The sequence below is a fragment of the Protopterus annectens genome, chromosome 1.part1 (genome assembly GCF_019279795.1).
Source record: "Protopterus annectens isolate FY-2018-M chromosome 1.part1, PAN1.0, whole genome shotgun sequence".
NCBI lineage: Eukaryota > Metazoa > Chordata > Ceratodontiformes > Protopteridae > Protopterus > Protopterus annectens.
The window spans coordinates 1,017,102,120-1,017,127,812 of NC_056726.1; the positions used below are offsets into that span (position 1 = coordinate 1,017,102,120).

Consider the following 25,693-nt stretch of genomic DNA (forward strand, 5'->3'; position numbering starts at 1 on the left):
TTGAGATAACCGGAGAACCAGAGAATATAGAGGTTGAGAGGTTAAGCTTGGATACTTTAGAGAGGAGTTTATAATGGGAGATGGTGTCAAAAGCTTTAGAGAGGTCGAGGAAGACACATGATACAAGTTTATAGTTGTCTCTATCATCAGCTGCTGTCTGGGTAAAAGATAGAATGTCTGTGGATCTGCTGTGGTGAGGTCTAAAGTTGTGCTGAGAGTGGGGTAAGGAAGTTTCATGGAGTAGATAGGTGAGAAATTGCCTATGAATTCATTTCTTGAGAATTTTAGAGAGAGGGGAGAGGATGGCTATTGGTCAGTAACTGGTAGGTCCAGTGGAGTTACCTCTCTTGTACAGTGGGATTGTATAGAAGGATTTCCAACTGTCAGTGACAAAGGATTCAGTGATAGGTCAGTTAATAAGTATTGAGATGGGATAAGCTATAGAACTGGCAATGCGTTGAAGAATTTGTGGAGGTAGGTTATCAAAGGAGGGTGAGCAAGGTTTGAGTTTTAGCAGAAGTGATTTGATATAGACAGTGGAAACAGATTTCAGGGAGAAAGCTGATTGGGGGTGGGTGGTCGTGGAGGTTGGAGGTAGTTTATGGTTGTTGTCTGAGGGGGTCAGTTTTTTGATAGAGTCTATAAAGTAGTTGTTTAGAAGAGTGACAGTTTCAAAAGGAATATTGTTGGGGAAGGAGTTGGAGTTAGTGGGTTTACCAGAGTTGAGCATATTGTTCACAGTGTGCCAGAATTATTTTGGGTTAGAAAACTGGGTGGATTAGGCTTCTTGATAGAAGTTTGTTTTGTCCTGAATTATAAGTTTTTTTTGTAATGCTCCTGAGTTCTTTATATTTGAGGAGGATAGAGGGAGATTTTGACTTAGTCCATAGTTTCCAGGTACTGACTCTAAGTTTCATGGTGGAAGGGGTATTTTTGGAGAGCCAGGGGTGGGTTAAGTTTGATCCTAATTTTCCTAATAGGAACTAGGGAATTTAGTATGTTAAGACTGTGTTAAATTCAAGGATGGCATAATTTAATGGGAGGTTGTACAGGTGAGACCAATTGATCAAGGAAAGTTGGTTGATAAAGGTTTCTGCATTGAATTTGGACTGGTTATGGCAGCTTCTGTAGAGGTGGGTTTTAGGGGTTTGAGAAGGTAGTCATAATATTGAGATAGAGAGGTGACCACTTAAAGGATCTGGTAAAGTGGAGGGATTGTGACACTGACTGGGGTTGGAAGCTAAGATCAAATCAAGTATGGAGCTAGAGTTTTTATGTATGCAAGTGGGAGAAGTTATAAGTTAACTGAAGCCAAATAAATTAATAGCAGCAGTAGGGGAGTTGCAGGATAGTTTGTTCCAATCAATATTAACATTGGTTAGTATGATTGAATCATAGGATATATGTTGGGAGATCCAGGATATGATATTTTGAAGAATTGGAATGTTGTTGCCAGGGGGTATATAGATAAGTACTATGGCAAGGTTTTTGTGTTGGTTAAAGTGACAGTTGAGAGACATAAGTTTGTCTGGAGAGAAATCTAAGAGAGATAAGGAGAGGGCAGAGAGGTTGAGGAGTTCTGAGTAGAGGAAAGTGACACCGCCTCCTTTTCTAGAAAGTCTATCTTACCGGAGGATGTTGTATCCAGTAGGTAGAATTTCAGAGTTTGTAATATGTGGTTTTAGCCAAGTTTCTGAGACAGCTACTATGTGGGGAGAGTGGTGGGCAACCCAAGCATGAAATTTAGTTATTTTGTTTGGGAGACTTTGTAGATTTATGGAAAAGCATGATAGGTATTTAGATGGAGAGGAGAGGGACTGATACCCTGTGGATGTGGCAGATTTGTCAGTGTTGGTTGGAGGGGATGGGCCATGATTAGGGTGGATGTCCCCATCTGGTAAGAGCATATGTCTACATACAAGCAGGAGAAGCACCTAGAGGGACCTTTGTTTACAGGAATAAATAAGCCAACAACTGAAAACAAACAAGCATGATAAGTTAGTCAGGTAAACCTTCTCAAATAAGGCAATATGAATAAAATAACCATAAACATAGCGTAATAGCTTGCTAGCTTCAAAAACAATGTAGGACCTATGTGGACTGTATATATATATATATATATATATATATATATATATATATATATATATATATATATATATATATTTATATATATATATACCCAAATCAGCAGTGCATACATTAGTGTGCACAGTGCTGCCCTCCTGTGTACCATATGCATTCTTACACTACACATGCATACATATCTGTACAATGTTAACCTGCTGTGCAATATCTTTTTACCAACACCACACATGTGTACAGTAGTGTCCACAGTGTTGCTCTTCTGTGTACTATATGCACTCTTACACTACACATGCATACATATCTGTACAATGTTAACCTGCTGAGCAACATCTGTGTACCAACACTGCACATGTGTACCTTAGTGTGTATACCCAAATCAGCAGTGGATACATTAGTGTGCAACGTCTCTGTACCAACACCGTGCATGTGTACATTAATGTGGGCAGTGCTGCCCTCCTGTGTACCATATACATTCTTACACCTGCATACATATCTGTAAAATGTTAACCTGTTGTGCAATGTCTATAGTCTATATAATGCTGCCTTCCTGCGTAATAGTAATATATACCCTAGTACATATATAAATATGCATAGAGATATAGATATAGAGACACACACACACACACACACACACACACACACACACACACACACACACACACACACACACACACACACACACACACACACACACACACACACACACACACACACACATATATTTATATACTCACAGCATATATACATACTAACTTTCATATCTACAATGCTGCCATCTGGCACACCATATGCATACCAACAGAGTGCAAATTCCTTTAATCCTGTGTTCCGTACATACACCCACAGCACATCCAACTTGCCTATGTTACCGCTTTAGTGTGCTCAGTTCTGTCCTGCTATGTATGCTCTCTCTCTCTCTCTCTCTCTCTCTATAAATATCTATCTATATATATATATATATATATATATATATATATATATATATATATATATTTATATATATATGTACACAGTATGTATATATATATATATATATATATATATATATATATATATATATGTATGTATGTATATACATATATCTATATATATATATATATATATATATATACATATATATATATATATATATATATATATATATGGTTTCACTTCAGAAGCCTGAATGATCACAAGCCTGAATTGCATAAGCCGGAAGACCAAAAGCCTGAAATTTCATAAGCCTGAAAACTCAAAAGCCTGAATCCCATAAGACTGTAAACAGATAGCATACATATACTGACTGAAGACAACACAAAACAGATTATACCCCACCCCTTGCACTCCCCATGTGGGGGGCTGCGCCCCCCCCAACACCCTCCGGCTACATATATATATATATATATATCAACTCCAGGATTGCACTTCACTACACCAAAGTGCAATCTTGGAGTTGATATATTTAATTAGCAGGGGGTGTTGGGGGTGCAGGGGGGCTTTCCCCCCTGCCCATACTTGCTGAAAACTGCTATCCTTTGTCTTGTATGTGTTTTTGTGTGTCATTGTTTGTGTTCTGTATATTTTCAGTCTTATTGGATTCAGGCTTTTGAGTTTTCAGGTTTATGAAATTTCAGCCTTTTGGTCTTCCGGCTTATGCAATTCAGCCTTGTAATCATGCAGGCTTCTGAAGTGAAACTATATATATATATATATATATATATATATATATACACATATACACACATAGACATCCACAGTACACATGCATTCATTAGTTTGCACAGTGCTGCGCTGCTCTGCTGCACACTGCAGGTATAGCCACAGCACACATGCACACATTGGTGTGTAGAGTGCTGCCATCTTTTTCACCATGCATACATGCATTTGTTATAGGTTAACATGATGCCCTGATGTGCACTGTATGTATACCCCTTGTACACATGCATGCATACATGCATTAGTGTGTACAGTGCTCTGATCTCATGTACCATAAGTATGCATTCAGTGCAAATTCTAAAATGAGTGTGCACTGTGCTGTCCTTCTGTGCACCCTACGTATACCGATGAGGCACATTAATCACATCCATCTATACGTGTGACTAGTACAACCATATTTTACACCCTGTTTATACACAGTGCACAACCATACATGAGTTTAGTCAGAACAGTCCAGCCATTCATATTACATAGAGTCTCAGAATACTCTGATATAATAGAGTGCATAGTTCTGCCTTGTATTTCACCCTGTATATATATTAGATCAAACAAATAATTGCAACCAGATCTGTGGTATAAAACTAAATGCAAAAAATGCATTATCAAGTCTAATACCCCTGCAAATTGCAATATCAATAACATACCCCTAAGAGTAGATTCAGAAGTGAGAGATCTAGGTACACCGATAGATAGTAGCCTGGACTTTGACCGTCATGTACCCTCAGTGATGAGGAAGTCCTTCTATTTGGCACAATGTATAAGTAAAGTTAAGGCATCTAGATCCAAGGAAATTATAGTCCCATTGTACTCAGCCCTCATTAGATCAATAATTGAGTACAATGTGCCATATGGCATGTACCTGACTAGGTGCTTACAGCAGTTAGAATGACCTCAGAAGTTCCTCACAAAGAAAATACAGGGTATAAACATGTCCTATGTGGATCATCTAAAAGCCCTGTCATTTTACTCTGTCTCCCATCGACTATTAAAGGGTGATGTATGTCTGTCCTACAAGGTACTCACAAATCCAGCCTTGATGAATCTGCTACACATCTGCAAGTCAAAGAGCACAAGGGTCACCTGTTCTAGGGAACTAACTTAGTCAGGGACTAAAAGCAAAACATGCTGAAGACAAAGATACATGTCTCAAAGATTGCCCCTTTTTTGGCCCAGGCTTCCTATTCACATTAAACAGAACCCTTCCCTGGCCCTCTTCAAATGCAATTTAGACCAATGGGTGAGGAATCACAAATTCATACATGTGGTGGTGACAATGCCCCTTATTGACAGGAGCAGTCTGTAAGATACTTAAGGCATAGGTACAAATCCATGCCATTCTCTTGCCCCTAGGGCCCATATATTGGGTAAAATTGGGTTATATTGGCTGGGCTTCTAATGGCTCTTAAGCCATTAGCTTAGTAATTTCCTAGGAACCTATGAACAATGGTATATATATATATATATATATATATATATATATATATATATATATATATATATATATATATATATATATATATATATATATATATATATATATATATATATATATATATATATATATATATATATATATATATAGGTCTACTTCATTTGATCGAATTTCATTTGACCTAAACCCATTTGATCAAAATTTCATTTGATTGAAAACCAGTATTCAAGGCAAATAACAGAGATTTGTCCCCCTCATCAATGTCGTGTGACCCTGGAGTTGGTTTATAAAGTTAGGGTGTGTGGGGGGGGTGCAGTCCCCCACATTGGGGTGTGTGCGGGGCAAAGCTCCCCATCTACTTTCAATTAAAATCTGTACTTTTTGTGTTATTTTCTTCTTTTAATGGAAACTGTGTCCCCCACACCCCCCTTAACTATATATACCAACTCCATATATGGTTTACCTTCAAAATGTTGACATCACATCATCAAAACCACTTTTGTGAACTCCGAACTCTGATTTCTCAAAACCTTGAACACCAATATTCCAAACCACAAAATCTCACCCCCTTTTTGACCCATGTTAGCACTTGTTTTTAGGTGTGGAGAGGTTGGAAATGTCAACGTTCGTTTTTTCAATTTTTCTGAAATTTTTGCTATACGGATTTCACGGAAACATTTAGCAGATTAGCACATTTGACTATGTGCTTTCAACATTTTGAAGGTAAACATAGACAGACAGATAGATAGATAGATAGATAGATAGATAGATAGATAGATAGATAGATAGATAGATAGATAAATATAGATATGTACATATTTGAAAAAAGAAATGACAATGTGCACTAAATGATGAAAGACTGTTTCATGTCATCTCAGAAATTACTTCCATTATAACCTGTTTCTTGGAAAAAAACAAGGACTAACTGAACTTTTCATTAAAAAATGTATTTAATGTAAAACCATAAAGACTGCTATGTCTTAGCAAGTGTAATTCCATACAGGTATGCAGATATGAGTGTATCCACTGCCATGTTGTAGGATTGTCACATAGCTTGTTATGATATATGCCTATGATATGACAACCACATGTCATATGTACATAGCTACATATTGCACCTTTATCACACTGTTTCTCTGGTTGGTTTCCTATAATTTGGTGATCCCAATTCCCATGTGCTGTAGTACCTTATCCTAGCAAGGAAACATCATATAATGTGATGACCCCAGCTCTTTTAGGTGCTACCACTGCATCATACTGTTTTCTACCACATGATGAAACAATCATGATTTCAGACTAGTGACATCATTGTCATTAGATGCTACCACTGCGTCATACTGTTGTGTACCACATGATGAAACAATTATGATTTCTAACTAATGACATCATTATCATTAGGTACTACCACTGCATCATACTGCTGTGTACCACATGATGAAACAATCATGATTTCAGACTAGTGACATCATTATCATTAGGTGCTACCACTGCGTCATAATGTTGTGTACCACATGATATAACAATCATGATTTCTAACTAATGACATCATTATCATTAGGTGCTACCACTGCGTCATAATGTTGTGTACCACATGATATAACAATCATGATTTCTAACTAATGACATCATTATCATTAGGTGCTACCACTGCATCATAATGTTGTGTACCACATGATGTAACAATCATGATTTCTAACTAATGACATCATTATCATTAGGTGCTACCAGTGCGTCATAATGTTGTGTACCACATGATGTAGCAATCATGATTTCTGACTAGTGACATCATTATCATTAGGTGCTACCACTGCATCATAATGTTGTGTACCACATGATGTAACAATCATGATTTCTAACTAATGACATCATTATCATTAGGTGCTACCACTGCGTCATAATGTTGTGTACCACATGATGTAGCAATCATGATTTCTGACTAGTGACATCATTATCATTAGGTGCTACCACTGCGTCATAATGTTGTGTACCACATGATGTAACAATCATGATTTCTAACTAATGACATCATTATCATGCACACAGCTTGCTGAGCTGTGATCCTTCGCAGAAACAACTTGTCATTCCCCAGCACCTCTCATGCTGTTTTACAATCCTCTTTAAAGATTTTTCTACTTGATGAAAGGATCATATATGTACTGCAATAAACAAAATTACAGTGTGTCATACTTATGTACATATTTCTTTAGAAGAGGATTACATGAAATATAATACATGTAGAATGAGTTGTCTGCTACATAAAACCCATCTGTAATGTGTAGTACATTGCCATTGTCTGATATAACTAATATCTCAACATAGAAAACACTCTCCAGCTCAATGGTGAACTTATGAAGATTTATGTTTCACTGTGGATCATTAGTTTGTTCCTTTCACATATATCACACCCAGTTTCTCTCATTCTGTAACAGTGATTACCACTTCATAGTACACACAGCAGATAGTTCCAGGAATACTGTTGAACGATTAACCATCAACTGACCTGTGTGGTTAGAAATTTCTCCTTTAGCACAAGGGACACAGTCAAAGCAGCAAAGAGGTTCTCCGCGACGTGTTGCCTTCCTGTACCCAGGGGAGCAGCTCTCACTGCACACTGAACGTGGCACCTAGAAACAAGAAATCAGAGGAGCAGTAAAAGAACAGAGATTATCATCTTGTGGGTTAAAGTGGTATTAGACCACTTTTTATTTCACAGTCTTCAGATGTACGACAGTCTTAATTTTCATTTGACTGATATTTAAATGTGTCATTGCAACTGATTCTTTAACTACACACTATGAGAAACATTATATAACATTAATGCTTAGATGTATAATGTTATTATAAAATGAATGTAAGCGTTATTAATATGTGATGCCCTCTAAATAAATCCCTGCAGGATAAAGTCATAATATTTATACTGTTACACCCAATTTTAATTTCTTCTCCATTATAACACATATTTTTACCATTAGTCATTGCAGGATATATGGGTGATAGTAGAGTGTGCAATAATGTACATTTACCCAAGCTACACATTGTCAGAATTCCCTGGTATTGGGAAAAAAATCCATGCCCATATGATGCAGTCAACTGGGAGCTGTCTTTTAAACATTTTGAGTTACATATAACATAAGAAATGGAAAAGATCTTTAACTCTATAAAACATATTTATGACATTAAAATAAAAGCCATTTGTATATTTTTTTTTCTCTTTGATTCAAAATGATTTTAATTAACATTTAGGTGAGTGTTCAGTGTACTGTTGAAGCCATTGACATAAATCAGGTTCACAGAACATTGAATACTGTCTTATAGTTATGTGTTTTTTATTAATCCTTGATGAGTTACTACATGAATATAGATTCAATGGGCTCATCCACAGATAAGTAATCCAATATAAACACTTTACTCCTGGACACTATTTCACTTTCATGCCACAATTGCTGTCAGCCTCAGGTAATCATCATCTTTAACCCCCTTTTTCCAATTTTCTATGTGGAGTCAGGATGTTGTGTCAATTTTCTCCATTTCTTGCTATTAAATGCCACTCTCCTACCATCTTTGACACTCATAACTGACTGCTGCAGATCTTCTCTCAGAAAATGCATCTACCGCTTTGGTGGATGTCCTTATTCCCTCTTGTTTTCTTGTTTGTCCAAAATCTTCTTCACCAGACTGTCTTCTGCTTTTCTGCACATGTGCCTGCATCACAGTAATCTGTTCTCTTTGACCTTTTTCTAGTTACTTTAGTTTCTGCTCTGATGTCTTAATTTCTTCATCTATCCTGTGGTGTGCATCCTACCACCCATCTCAGGCACTTCATCTCCATCACCTCTAGCTTCCTCAAGTGCTCTGCCTTTACTGCCCAGGTTTCTCTACCATGCTGTAGTACTGGTCATACCACTGTTTTGTACACCTTACCATACAGCTTCCATGTCATACACTTCCCCTGTCACTCTGTGCCAGTTGGCTGCAGCCCTCTGATTCTAGCTTTGACCTCCTCATTCAGACTTCTCTTCTCCTTAACTAACTCCCAGATGCTTGAAGCTGTTAACTTGTTCCATTTTCCATTCTGTCTCATTTTTCAGCCTCTTTGATTGGCAATTATGGTAATAAGGCAAAAGTTTTGTTGTCTCCGTATCCCTGAAATAAAGAATTGTGCTATCACACCCAGGTAGTTCTAACACGCTTGTTCCTGCCAGTTCGGGACACCTGTACACTTTGCATATGCAGAAGGCCTGTAAAGTTCATAATGCTACAACCGCACTAGTGATACTTTTGCTAGTGCACCATTACTACAAAATGATACATGTCAGAAGACATCAAAATGTGCAGCCATGTGCAAGGGGGTACCATTTCATGCTTCATGATGAGTGCTACAGTCAGGAAAATAAGATATTTTTACATCTCTTACACAGAGACTATGTAGAACACCTTCTAGACCAGCATGGTGGCCCATTAGATAAAAAGGACACCTAGCATCATCCACTCTGGACAGCAGTGAAGGCACTATTATAGTGAGATATTTAGGTGCCACCTTGAACTGTTCTGCCAGTGACACATAGAGGTTAGAGAGTGTGTGTGCCAATAGTAAGAACTAGATGTCAAATTTGTGTCTATTGTCTTGTTTGTTTTCCTGCCTATTTCTCATGGGGCAACAGTGTACTGAATTGTTCCTACTCTGTTTTCCATTGACTGAGGAGAGAGAGTTTAACAACAGCACCTGTCTCAGAAGAACATTCAGAGTCTCCAGGTGGTTGGGTAGGTATATTATACCCATAGCTACCCTCTGCAGTGTTTATATGTGTTTGTAACAGGCATGTGTACTGATGTACTTTATTTGTTCCACATATGATGCAGTTTAGGGAGCAGCAGCAAGCACCTGAGTCCACACCAGCGAATGTGATTGTTACTGACTCACCAGCTGTCACCAGGCCTACTTCTTAGGAGACATAGGTCACCCTGCTGAGGCCCATCTGTAGGGCTCACTGCCAGCCTCTGTGACCAAGTCTCAGGATAAGGGCACAGGCTACTCATAAGAGTGGCCTGAAAGGATTCCATTTCAGTCAGCTTGTATCAGCTGCAACACTTTGGTTGAATCCGAGGTGTGTCACCAGGTGGACTTCCACAATAAGTCCATTAAGTGGCTTCTGGTGTGCCTAATCAAGTTGCAAGATTTGCAGGCCATGAAAATCAAGCTACCAGAGTTAGAATCTGTTAATGTCAGCCACAAAGGTGACTCAGATATTAGTGGGGGGATCTTCTGGAATGGTAAGCCAGGCCCCTTGTATTCCATCCTATCAACATCCAGATGTACCTTCCCTTATATGCAATTCCCCATACCCAGGCTGCAGTCCAAACCTCAAGAGAAAAAAAAAGTATACCAGTCACTTAAGGTTGGAGTAAATGTAGCAGTCAAATCCAAAACAGTAACAAAGAACTTCTCCAAAACATGGCTTTAAATCACTATACATAGAAGTAACTTTATTAGAACAGAAGGTAAGCGGTTTCGCAGAGTAACATCTGCTTCATCAGGCCATAACAGAACACAAAGTCTAGGTACTATTTAAAATAAAAACTCAGCTGATCACAGAAAGTTCAGCAATCAGGTGATGACATTAATAAAAAAGCCCTCTCAATCAATAAAAGCAGTCTACCATTTGTTAAAGACATAATAATAAAAAACAATATTCCCAACAACAAATATAAAGATTGTTAAACTTATACCAAACACAATAACTACTATCATAAAAATATCAAGCAGTCTCTATATATTGCTTCAAACCTAACCATAAACGTAAATAAATGCATTAAATATAGAAGCCGAAAGAATATCAGGAACTTGCTCAAATGTAAAGGTGTAACAAAAAAAAAAAAACTTGAATGTCATGCATAAGCTCTGCACGCACTATAAAAGCAACATTGCAAACATTTGAACCTATAAAAATTAGCTATACAGTTGTATACATGCAGCAGAGGTGCAGAAAATCCTAAGTAAAAACAAATGCAGATCATGGGCTCTTAACTGAAAGGTAGCAAAATCATATTATATCCAGCTGCATAAACTATTAACAAAAGATAAGAAACAGGTCAAATATCTAAAGACTTCACTAGCATACAAATGCTAAAAAAAGACCAAAATCTAAACAACGCATACTCGTTTTCTGCATACTCACTAAAAGCAGCAAGATCCCGATGCAATGTTGCAAACATAATTAGACAGACCCCTAGAGTAATGTGAACAAAACAAGCAAACATGTTGACAATAAGAGTGGTCAAAAACATGTAAAAAACAGGGAATCTCTGAATAGAAGATCATAACAAACTGTTCATATCCTGTACTAAGAAACAAAGTATTACTTAGGAATGACAAAAACCATGAAGGAAACATCTAATCTAACTAAAAACACTGCTGTTGAGTATAGAGCATCAGTCACAAGGATATAAAACAACCAATAAACAAACAAACGAGAATAGTCCCATATAGCTGAAATAATAAAAAAGAAAATAGACAAAATGACATGCCCTTAAGCAGTAAATAATTCATAAAACAAAAACAAAAACAAATGAATAAGCAAATCTGATACTCCAGCCATGTAAACGATGCTATGCGAAGCAAACCATGATGCCGTGAAACCAATAAACACCCAAAGGAAACTCTATATATGATCACACAGATATTTCAAAAATATGTTATGTCAGAACCATAGTTCATATATATAAACAAATAATCAAATTTTTTTATTTGAGGCACTAACATTGAGTTGGATTATAATCCAGATTTAAGTATGGAAAAATTACAAGTTCTTAGCGTTGATACCATTCCACTCTTACCTGTAACACACTTGACTGAGAGCTGCTAGATGCCCCAGCATGACTTGGCTGTAAGTGAACTTTTTGTTTCCCAACTGAGGAAGCTTGAAAATAATTTATATAGAGGTATCAGTGGCAGAGGCTTCATTTAGAAGCATGTTTTGACACAAGGTTGCGCCTAGAGGTATGAGAGTGTAGAAATGCCCACTTATGGTGAGGCATATCCTGAACTACTTAAGAAATTACTTATCTAGCCAAACTGGAGGTAAAGCTCTCTCCAACCAAGACTGAACTTTACAGTCATGAGGAGAAGGTAAACATTTGCACCACACCACACTCATCACATAGTCTCACTAAATCTACACTACCAAAATCCACACATAGTAACACAAACAAATTCGCAGAGGCTCTCAATAATAATCTGTCTAAGCAACAGAGATCTCCAAAGCAGAAATGCAAGCAATCTCCATCCCCCAACACAACCCAAATGACACATAGCCCACAGGCTCAGTGTGCCACTCAACCACAGCCACACTAGTCATAGGTGATTCTATAGTCAGGCACAATGATGTCCCACTCACCAGGCTAAATAAGGAGAAGGTTACTGTCAGCTGCCTGTCGGGTGCCAGGATCCGCCACATAACCCACACACTCAGGTCACTCCACAGCATGTACAAATATGACTCTGTCATTTTCCATGTTGGTGTGAATGACCTGAGACATACCTCCCTGGACTACATGAAAAGAGACATGGAAGAGCTCTCCGATCTTGTAGCCCAGGCAGGTATGACCCTAGCCTTGAGTAGCATTCTGCCATCACCCTGAATTATACTGCAGAACAAGGACAAAATGATTGATTTCAACAATTGGCTAAGCTTCTGGTGTCATTCTAAGGGGATCCAATATCTGTCTGCTTGGTATGACATGGTCGACAGACCACGATGCTTTGCCACAGATGGCCTGCACCTGTCGCCCCTGTGATTCTGGATACTGACTAAGGCTTTTGCTGCCCCTATAGTGCCTTTTTTAGGGAAGGTTCAAATAACAAATTCACCACCGTAACAGGAACAGGCAAGCAAAAACTGAGGGTAATGCTACTCAATGCTAGAAGTCTAAATCTCAAAATGCACTCACTCGAGGCACTCCTTAAAATGGAGAACATCGATATCTGTGCAGTGACTGAGACCTGGTTCAAGGCTCCAGAGAGTACCCCTGCACTACCAGGTTATAACTCATACCACATTTTTCGGCCATGTAACCTGGACCGAAACACCAAAGGCGGAGGTGTGTCCATATTCATTAAGGATATCCACACCTCCAGGCTAGTTGCTCAGCATAATGCATCTGAGGTTATCCAAGTGCAACTAAGTCTGGGTAAAACTGCAATCCAAATTGCAGCTTGCTACAGATCCCCCACCATGCCCCAGGACTCCCACTCCTCTTTTCTTGATGTACTGGAAAATATTAGGGTTCAACCAAACACCCTAATAATGGGCGACTTCAACTACCCCACCATTAACTGGAAAAACTGCTTGTGTACCAACTCCTTAGCTCAACGCTTTCTGGAATTCATAACCTCCAATGCCCTGGATCAACTTATCCACACCCCCACCAGTGGCAATATCCTAGACCTAGTCATTACCAACATGAGTGCCTGGTGTTCCACACCTGAAGTCAACTCCTCATTGGTCCGATCCGACCATAAGCTAATCACCCTTGATATCCACATCCAGCCCCCACCCCCCATTAAAGAAACCATGGTAAAAAATTTCTCCAAAGCCAACTTCATACTTCTTAAGATAGAAGTGGTGAACTTCATGACACCCATCCAGATGGACAATGCAGTTACAACTGTTGAATCCTACACAAATGCACTCTAGAATCACTTACATGATTGCATGGATCGTGCTATCCCAAACATAACCAAGATGCTATCCTCCAAAAAAAGGAAGCCAATCTGGTGGTCCCCTGCCATAAACAAACTGTACAACAGAAGGAAGAAACTGTTGCAAAAGAGAGTAAAATCCCATGAGTGGAGGAGCTCTCTGGTCAGTCTCAGTAAGTAGCTGAGATCCCTTATAAGATCCTCCAGAGCTAGCTACAAAAACAAAATTGCCACTAATTCTAAGGACAACAACAAAGCATTCTATAACTATGTCAAGAATCTCGATGGCAACACCCAGATCTCCTCTGAGTTACAGCACAAAGGTACAAAATTGCAGAACCAACTGATATTGCCAACATCCTGGCAGATAGGTTCAGTGCTAATTTTACCCCCCTCTCACCCCCTAAAGGGCCCATATCTATACAGGAAGAATGCACAGTCCCTGTAATCACAACTACACAGGTAAAAGCTGCACTCTCTAAAGCCAAAAACACAGCATCCATGGGACTGGACAACATCCCAGGCTGTGTTTTACACAAACTTCAGAACGAACTGGCTCCCCACTTAAGCACCATGTTCAATAATAGCCTCGCATCAGGCTTTGTGCCCACTGAATGGTGCACAGCAACAGTTATCCCACTTCACAAAAAGGGGAGCCACCACTGATCCCAAGAACTATCGACCTATTAGCCTGATGAGCCTGGTCTGCAAGGTCATGGAATGTATCATCATGGAACTCATAAACAAAGACATTGGTAACCTCCAAACTCTGAATCCCACCCAATTCAGGTTTGTGAAAGGAAGATCATGCCTCTTGAACCTGATTGACTTCTTTGAGGCAGTCACCAAAGCCATAGATGAGGGTAAGGTGGTTCACACAGCCTATCTTGACCTCACCAAGGCTTTCAACACCATCCCCCATTCTGGAATTATAGCTAAACTCACTAAACTACGTATAAATCCCTACGTCACAAGATGGGTTGCTAACTGGCTTACTGACAGAACCCACACTGTAAAAGTTGCAGAATTCAAATCTGACCTCAAAACAGTGACAAGTGGAGTACCACAGGGTTCCGTCCTGGGACCTCTCCTGTTTGGTATCTACTTCTCTGAAGTACAGGCTAACACAGAAGGCCTCTGGCTAATGAAGTTCGCAGATGACTGCAAACTAGGAGCCATAGTCAAGTCCCCAAATGATGTGGACATCCTACAGAAGGGCCTCACTGAGACAGATGCCTGGTGTCAGAGCCATGGCCTCAAGCTCAATGCCAAAAAATGCATTGCCATCCCCTTTGGTAAAAACTCTGTACCCATGAACTACCACAAAGGCAGCAATCTACTTAACACTGAATGTGTGATAAGAGACCTTGGGACCCAGGTGGACAGCAGTCTCTCCTTTGATAGTCACATCGCCACAGTAGTCAGGAAGTCTTTCTATATGGCACACCTCATCATAAAAGGGTTCTCATCCAGGAAAAAAGAGGTCATTGTTCCCCTCTACTCGACACTCATTAGACCCATTATAGAGTACAATGCCCCTTTTGGAATGTACCTCACAAGATATCTGCAGCAGCTAGAAAGGCCACAGAAGTACCTCACAAAGAGGATTACTGACCTCAAACAAATGCCCTACACAGACCGCCTCAAAAAACTCCAGCTTTATTCCATAGCATATCACCTACTCCGAGGTGATCTCTGCCTAACCTATAAAGCTATGTCAAACCCAGAGCTGCTGGACATGCTACACCTAAAGAAATCCCAATCCCACTGAGCTACAAGATCTAGTGACCTAAACCTTGCCACCACAATAAACAGGACATGCTGGAGGGATAGATTCCTGTCCCAGAGACTTCCCATACTCTGGAACAGGCTACCCATCTATGTCAAGCAAAGTTCTTCATTAGCACTCTTCAAGAAAAATCTTGATGAGTGGATGGAAATAGGAAATACACCCCCAAGGATCACTTCTGTGTCTCTGCTCAACTGTGGCACAGGAAAATAACTTTATTGGGTGGCGTAAGCCATGGAACCTTGTTGGTTATGCTTACATAGACCCTTGGGCTGATAGCTTAGTACCTACCTATGAACCTATGAAATGGTAGACCCCTGAACGTACAGCTGGGTTTGGACTATCTTAGACTTCTCATTGACTTCTTTTATCCTATGGAACTTTTGTTAGGCTTCAAAATCAAGAATTTACAACATGATATGCTTGTCAAGTTCCCATCAGAATCTTGTCAAGCAATAATATTTGAAGTCTTGAGTAACATTGCTCATTACAGAAACAAGCTTTGGGCCATTAAACTGAGGAAGTTACAATGTGACCTGAATGACTTTAGACAGAGCCATGTATTTTCTTGGCCTCGACAATCTGTACAGAATAGGCCTGAAAGACCAGATGATAGAATCCCCGAGGACAATGGGGCAATGGCTGTGGAAGGCAATAGTGCTGAAGTTAATGCTTCAAATGATCCTGGCTTTAGCAGCAATGTCCCTAGTCCATCTGCAGCTGTACCTGTTATGAATACAGAAGTTTCAATCACCACTTCACCTCATACTTCCAGTACAACTGAGTCCAACACCCCACCTTTTTCCATAGCATCCCCTTTACCGATAAGAAGGGCTCCATGGAGAATCACTCATGCAGTCATGTTAGAAGGGGGAGAGTACAGTATCGCAACAATATCAGCACAGTGAGAATGAGGAACAGGCAATGAGTAACCTTGTCTTCAACATTTCGTCATATAATCTTATCTCTAATCAATTTTCTTTGTTATATAAAGGACTCTCTTTCATACCTTCACAAGCTTCAGACTTAACAGATGTTCTTTTGATATGAGGCTGTTTGCCTGTAATGTCTCCCTGTCTCTGTTGAACAATGGTTATCAGTCTACTTACTCTATCTTTGAGAAACCAAGGCTGTACACCCCAGATCTACATCCATTGGTGGCAACTTTTATTTAAGTATATGACAAAGAAATCAGAGACACATTAACGGAGAAACATAAATACAGTAGTCATAACTTGACTCCTGGCCAGAAGACTGCATTGCATGAATTACCGGAAGGAGGTGTGGTTGTTTTAGATAGAGATCTCTATGTGGATCAGATGTCTATTATGCTGAGTGACTCTACTACTTATGTTTATATTGCTAAATATAGAGTAGCTGGCTTTATTAATAGAGTCGATTTTTTGATTTACAACCTGCTGATGACAAAACTGATTACTCAAGAGTTTGATTATTTTACTGCTGATAATCCCTTTATCCCTATTTTATATTGGCTCCCTAAAATTCATAAGAATCTTGAGAAGCCACCTATGAGACCTATCCACTCTAGAAGAGGATGGGTCACTGAGCCCTTATCTATTTAAGTGGAGAAAACACTTAGACCTGCTCTAAATAGTGTTACCACAGTGTTGAAAGATACTAAAAGCGTTCTGGAAGATCGTTCTGTCTGGTCTGAATCGAATTTGCATGATGATGCTTTTCTCTTTGTTGCACTTGATGGGAATTCCTTGTTCGCCGTTATTCCTAATAATGCTGGAGGTGATACTGTTAGGCAGTTTCTGATTTCACATACTAATTTTTCCACCACTAAAGTTGAGTTATTGTGTTTCTTGACTGCGATTATACTTGAGAATAATGTCTTTATTTTTGCGAACAACTTTTATCTACAGAAAGCCGGTGTGGCTATGGGCACTGCATGTGTTAACAGCTACGCCAGCTCGGTCCTTCCAAACAGGGAAAATACTCTGGTCGTGAATGGTAATACATTTTCTTCCTCTGCTGGATTTTATAGGCGTTTTGTGGATGACATATTTATTGTGTGAAATGATAATGAACAAGAGTTTAAGGCATTTGTTGACTTTCTACACAACACAACTGATTTTTTGAGGTTTAGCTATAAGTTTTCTAGAGAATCTTTGGAATTCTTAGATATCAGTATATGCAGACAAGATCTACATGATATTTCAACATGTATATACTAGAAACCCTGTAAAAAGAACATTAATTAGAAGTTAATGAGAAGCCGTGAGTACCCATGTCATGTTACACAGAATATATTAAAAGGCCAGTTTTTAAGAGTAAGTTACATAAAACAGATGATGACCCACAGTCAGCCTTTGAACAATTAAAAAGAAATTTTGTGGCGATGGGTTATAGTCAGTCTATTGTAGAAGAATGTGCCATGACAACCTTAGCCCTTAGAAGCAAAAGGTAAGTCTTATTTTTCAAAGACAGCTGAACAGAAGACATGATAATTCCATACCTGCATAGCACTGTGTTAGCAATAGACCTACACTCACATACTCTAGTGGTGTTGGGCTAGTTTGTGACTGGCCTATTTTACTAGCAGATCTTGTGGTTAGACAGGCCATTGACTCTGAACCAAAGTTCTACCTTGGAAACAATTTATCCCTAAAAAGACAATTGTGTTATAGGAACAATAACATCTCTGTGTGTGTCAGAAAGGAAGGGGACCTTTAGATCCTATAATCATAAGGCTTGTGACTACATCTTTGCATGTATCTTGTTTTCACATAATATTTCTGGTGTTCATAGGTTAGTACTAGACTAACTGCCCTTGCAAGCCATTTTAAGCCTAGCCAATTATCCCTTGTGAGAACCATGCACCTTGTGTTTGTAAGGTAAACACCTTAACCATTAGGCCACCCATGTCACCATCAATTTAGACTTTTACGCTGACTGTAAAAGCAAGGACCCTGTATATTTTGATACCTGTTGCACATGCAGTGCCTTTTATATTTGGAAAACCAATAGGTTGTTTAAGGTTAGGATTTTGGAATACCTGAATGATATAGCCAGATGTAAAAACACTAGTGCTTTAGCCAAGCACGTTATGTTGAAAGGAACAAGCTATTACTTCAAGTTTTTTTTTGTGTAAGAATTAATGAATTGCAATCCTAGGGAATTTGATAAGAAGAACAGGACTGAAGTATGTGATCAGAGATGGATTTTACTGCTGAAAAAATATGTTGAACCAGGTTTAAATGAAAGGGTCTCCTTTAAACCTGTTTTAAACAAAATACCATTACAGCACTGATAGGTTTCGATACAGAATCGTTTGTGTTTTGTTGTTTTGTTCCTTGTTCAGACTGGTGTGTAGTATTCCCTTTTTATTTGTTATACAAGAGCTTTTGATACAAACTTTCATGTAGCTTTTGTTTCTATCTTAGTTTTCCATTAGAATGTTAGTTTTATTTTATTATTATTCATGTTTATATATCTGAGTTTTGGTTCTAACATACGTATTTTTTGAAAGATCTGTATGAGCATATATACAGTTTCCTTTGAATGTTTTTTGGTTTTACAGCATCATGGTTTGCTTCTCATAGCATTGTTTATATGGCTGAACTATCAGATTTGCTTATTCATTTGTTATTGTTTTTTTGTTTTATGTTTCAGTTACTGTTTAATGGCATGTCATTTTGTCGATTTTCTTTTTTATTATTCCAGCTATATAGGAATCTTCTGGTTTGTTTGCTTATTGGTTGTTTCATATTCTCCTGACTTTGACAGTCTATACTCAGTATTTTTAGTTAGACTGTGTGTTTCATTCATGGTTTTTGTCTTTCTAAGTAATACTTTGTTTCTTAGTATATGATATGATCATAGTTTGTTATGATCTTCTCTTCAAATATTCCCTGTTTTTTTATATGTTTTTCACCATTCTTATTTAGAAAACCAACACTAAGCACTCAAAACGTACACGACACTTCCACCAATGTTGAATTTCTCAAGAAAAGAAAATCGAGAAAATGAAAAACACTGACACACACTTGAAAGAAAAAAAGCGCTTTTCGTCATCCAAATAGGATGACTTCTTGTCAATATGATTGCTTGTTTTGTTTACATTACTCTAGCAGTCTGTCTAATTACGTTTGTAACATTACATCAAGATATTGCTGCTTTTAGTGAGGATACAGAACATGAGTACAGTGTTGTTTAGATTTTGGTCTTGTTTAAGCTTTTGTATGCTAGTGAAGTCTTTAGATGTTCAACCTGTTTTTTTATCTTTGGTAATAGTTTATGCAGCTGGGTATTGTAATACAATCTTGCTACCTTTCAGTTAAGAGCACATGATCTGCGTTTGCTTTTACTTAGGATTTTCTGCACCTCTGCTGCATGTATACAACTGCATAGCTAATTTTTATAGGTTCAAATGTTTGCAATGTTGCTTTTATAGTGCGTGCAGAGCTTATGCATGGCATTCAGGTTTTTATTTTTTATTACACCTATACATTCGAGCACATTCCTAATATTCTTTCTGCTTCTATAGTTAATGCATTTATTTATGTTTATGGTTAGGTCTGAAGCAATATATAGAAACTTCCTGATATTTTTATGATAGCAATTATTGTGTTTGGTATAAGTTTAACAATCTTTATATTTGTTGTTGGGAATATTGTTTTTATTGCTATGTCTTTAACAAATAGTAGGCTGCTTTTCTTGATTGGGAGGGTTTTTTTATTAATGTCATCACATGATTGCTGAACCTTCAGTGATTGGTTGAGTTTTTACTTTAAATAGTACCTAGACTTTGTGTTCTGTTATTGTCTGATGAAGTAGACGTTGCTCTGTAAAAGTGCTTACCTTCTGTTCTAATCAAGTTACTTGTATTTATATATATATATATATATATATATATATATATATATATATATATATATATATATATATATATATATATATATATATATATATATATATATATATATATATATATATATATGGATTCACTTCGTAACACTGAAAACTCAAAACACTGAAAATGAAAAAACTTTATAATATAGAAGACCAAAACACTGAAACTTCAAAACACTGAAAACTGAAAACACTGAAACTGAAAACACTGAAAACACATATCATACATATACTGAGTTTAAACAACATAAATCATGACACTTTCCACCAAGTTTAAGCAGGGGGTAAGCCCCCTGCACTCCCCTTGTATGTTGTTTAAACTCAGTATATATATGATATGTGTTTTCAGTGTTTTGAGTTTCATTGTTTTGAGTTTTCAAAATTTTGAAGTTACAGTGTTTGGTTTCAGTGTTTTGAGTTTCAGTGTTTTGAGCTTTCAGTGTTATGAAGTGAATATACATATATATATATATATATATATATATATATATATATATATATATATATATATTGATTTAAAGCCATGTATGGGAGGAGTTCTTTGTTGCTGTTTTGTAGCCCAAATGTCCCTATCATCCTTTCTCTAAATATTAGCAACCCTCCACTATTGTTGGTACTTTTTGCATCCACATGTCCCTTGTATGTTTGTGTCTGTATTTTTTTTTGTTTTGTTTGTCTTCTGTTGCTACCTTCAGTACTTAATCTAGCCATCTCACACATTCTCGTTGGTACCTTCTCCATCTATCTCTGCTCTTACTTTTCTAACAATACTATCTTCTTATTTCAATCTCATGTATATAATGAACTATGTTGGTACTTTGCTGGTCCTCTGTGACCTGCTCACTGTGCCTGATTTACTTGTATAAGGCACATTGTTGTTGTAGTGTGTGACCACTCATTGCATCAGTCACACCACCTTACTGTTTTTGTCTCATTGGCCGTATGTCCGCACAGCTGCTGTTTAGCAGGGTGATTGATGCTATTAATGCAGCCTCTGCAATTTACTCTGCATCCTTATTCTCATGATGTCAGTGTAATACCAGTCCTCCTATATACTTAAACAGCATCAGACCACATAATGGTAGGACATCTTTGACATTTAACACTCAGCACTGAGAATGTTCCAAAATGCCCACATATATTTTTTAAATGTTTAAGAATGTTATTTATATATCTAGATTTGAGTCTACAATTTACAGAATTCTGTAGGTAATTATCAATCCTACAATTATTTTACAACTAACTAACTTTATTTGGGAGTCATTAATATTTAATTTCTTATCATTATTTAAAGGACTAGTTATATATTTTCATGCTGCTTTAACAGAATGTTCAACATATGAAATTTATTACAAGATTAAAAAAATATGAAAATGTTTAAGCAGCTGTATTACTTAATGTATAAGACAGTATTACTGATCTAATTTTATTCATGATTAATCAGTATATATGTCGAGGTCTTCTAATATAATAACTTTGTTTGAATTGATACATAAAAAATATGTTTGTGCTTTAAACTGTACATTTGTATTTGACTAGATAATATCTTTGGTTTAAGACTCATGAAAACAAATGTACATACTTACCTGCTTGTTTTCTGTATTCCACATTATAATATTGCTGTTGATGGTAAGTTCATGACCATCCAAAGCCCATGAGTCATAGCCTCCAACCAAGGGCGTTCTGAGGCTCCCGTCAGGGAATGTTTGCCAGTTTATGATATCATATCGGGCACGTGACTCTCTGTTTTCATCAAAAAAGATCAAATCTCCTGCTTTGTTTCTAAATCTGACATTTCTCACATAGTGAAAGAGCTGGAGGTAAAAGCAATGAAGTTGTTTGAGTCTTACAGTGCATTTCTGATACGTTAATTCCAGTAAATGCTTTTCAGATTCATAAAATACATATTTCAAGAAAACAAACACTAGGAACAAACACTACTTTCAATACATTTCTCTTAATGGTAAATAAGCATTGGTAGGGGATAATACCACTTTCGAACATTGCACCCAGTCATGCTAAGTTATGCACTAACAATCAAATAAACTTAATATTTCATTAAAAATACTAGTTTTCTTTTTAGAAATGAAACCACAAAAATATCTCATTAATTTTTGGAAAGACACACAAACCTACCTTAGTCTGTTGTCTGGGTTTTAGAAACAGTAGCTTGGTGCATATATCCATCACCATAAGATTGTAATGCCTATAAATTTAAACCGATGTCTGTGCTCTCTAAAAGGACATGTTTACACAATACATTAATATCATTAGCTTGTTTCCAAATATGCCAATGCAGGTACCTCTTAGTTTAACCAGCATAGAATGCACCACACCAAAGCTTGGCAAGATACACTACAAATTGCATAAAACATGTAAAAGCATACCTCCTACAAATGTTTGGGAGTATAAAATAACAGCCTTTATTGGCAGTGTAATTGTGCAGAACATAGAGGAGTATGATCGACTCATCGATCATAACATAAGTGTACAGAACATACAGGAGTCTGATCAAGTCTCCAATCATATCATAAGTGTGCAGAACATAGCAGAGTATGACTGAGTCTCCAATCATAACATAAGTGTACAGAACATACAGGAGTCTGATCAAGTCTCCAATCATATCATAAGTGTGCAGAACATAGAGGAGTATAATTGATTCTCCAGTCATAACAAAAATGTGCATAACATACAGGAATATGATCGAGTCTCCGATCATAACATAATTGTTCAGAACATACAGGAGTCTGATCAAGTCTCCAATCATAACATAAGTCTACAGAACATAAAGGCATCTGATCAAGTCTCCAATCATATCATAAGTGTGCAGAACATAGCAGAGTATGACTGAGTCTCCGATCATAACATAAGTGGACAGAACATACAGGAGTCTGATCAAGTCTCCAATCATATCATAAGTGTGCACAACATAGCAGAGTATGATTGAGTCTCTGATCATAACATAAGTGTACAAAACACAGAGCAGTATGGTAGAGTCTCCAATCATAATATAACTTGGCAGGACATAGAGAAGTATGATTGAGTCTCCAGTCACAACCTGCTTGTTAGGTATTTGAAACATGGATGTCCATCCATGTAAGGAGTACTTAATCTGGGTTATGACCAGAGACGTGATAGTGTTTGAACAGTTTCCCGCCACTCTTCTATACTTGTAGGTGACCACTGTTAATTTTGTAGTGTGAGACTAGAGCGTAATGTCAAAAAGACACAATATAAATGATTATCATCAAATCTTCCATCATAATCTGTTTATGATGTGTTGGAGACATGGATGTCAAGAAATTCACCTCAAGAGTGAAGTTTGAGAGGTTAATATTGGCATCCTTGTCAAATAAAGCAGTTAATGCTATCAAACAGCAGCATGCCTGTCAACTTCTTTGTTTATGAATTCTGGACAAACTCAAAAATGAGAGGAAACAAAGGATCAAAATCAGGGTCAGTTTATAAATATTGTAGTAAATCAGTTAAAAGGTTAGCAGGACAACAGGTTCAGCATCAGTATACATTTTCTGAACAATAAGGTGCATGAAAGTCTTAAGAATGGCCGTATTACCTGACAGATTCATCCAAGGTGATTTACCAGAACATCTAAGAGGGAGGAGTAAAAATATGACCCAAAATCAGAGATGTTCTGCAAACTCAGATACATAGGAAGAAATGAAGTGACCCTAAGCAGAAGGTGAAGTAGCTTTTAAAAGCTGTTATACACCTCATTTTGTCTCAGACTTTCTTTGTAAAAGTGGAAGAGTGAAGGTCTAACAGCTTTCAAAGGCTGTTTTACCTTCTATCACTGTTCTTTGCCACTTATCAATGTCCCTAGTGTGAGACCAGATCATAACAGCACTTAGGAGTGCATAAGAAACTTTTATTAAGCATCCCTAAGCACTGTTATGACTAGGAATTCTGTTAAGAAGCACTTAATAGGTTTTTACTTTTTCATGATATCACAGCATAATCACAGCACTGTATGTGTTACAAAGAATTCTGACATCTAAACATCTCATACCTCTGCACCTATATCTTTACATTTCTTCTTAAATGTCTTTAATGGCTTAGTGCCTTTTAAACGTGACTAAGAGTTTGTTTTCCACTACCCATTTCTTAAAGTAAACCAGTGTATTTATTGAATTACAATATTTTATTACTTGTTTCAAGAGGAGAATGTAATTTATCATGCCCACTGTTTACATAAAATATTGTAAAGCTTGTAATGATCTAGGGGGTATTTTGTAACAAAAGTAACAGTATACCCAATCAACTTAAAACTGCTTCCCGTCATATACTCACACTTGTATTATGACTCCCGACTGACATTTCCTTTGGACTTTTCAATAACTAGTCCCCATGGTAACCTTGTTCAAGGAATATATTGAATGCCTCAGAAGATGATCATTTTTATTTTTGTATTTCCCAACAGTAGTAGAAGGTATAATTTTAAATATTACATATATTCTACTTAGTTTTACAAAAGCAGCTACTTGATCTGTCATTAACAAACATAATATAAACCCAAATATACGATACGTTACAGGCTGCTACTTGTCAGAAACTGGCAAAACTACTGTCCCTTATAATTAAATACTCAAAGAATAGTCATCTAGATACAGTCCAACCACAGAGGTATCTGGGGCTCATATTAGGACCCCTCTTTAATATTTAAATAGTACTTAGAAGCAACTATATCCAGAGTTCTAACACAGCTAAAACTGCTACAAAATGTGCCACATTTTCTTGACAAATGCCTGTAACATAGTAGCTAGAAACAAAATGATACCTAAACTGGAGTACAACAGTACAGCCTTTTTCTTGTGGTGCTGCTTTTCATCCAACTCCTAAATAACTCACATGACAGAAAATAAAATTTGCCACTTTACGCTCTTAACAAGACCACACACTCACTTTTGTCACTTTTTAAAAAGGTTCCATTGAGTATCATTGTAATGCAGTGTAATGCTTCTCTTTACTATACTATTCATCTGTATAGTGAGTCTCAACTACTATTGCTCCATAAATCCTTCCTGACTTACCCATTGAGAACAATCATTCCCCTTTGTGAAAACCCATTGCAAAACAGTCTACTTAAAGAGACTTT

General features: G+C 37.4%; 1 protein-coding gene across 1 annotated transcript in view; it reads right to left on the minus strand.

The window, feature by feature from the left end:
- Nucleotides 1-25,693, minus strand: part of LOC122815262 (extracellular calcium-sensing receptor-like) — a 128,518-nt gene that overhangs the window by 30,311 nt on the left and 72,514 nt on the right. The window contains exons 5-6 of the mRNA XM_044087618.1: nt 22,167-22,394; nt 7,716-7,839 (exon numbers count right to left, since the gene is read on the minus strand). Of these exons, the coding sequence (XP_043943553.1) occupies nt 7,716-7,839; nt 22,167-22,394 (352 nt within the window). The remainder of the gene's footprint in view (nt 1-7,715; nt 7,840-22,166; nt 22,395-25,693) is intronic.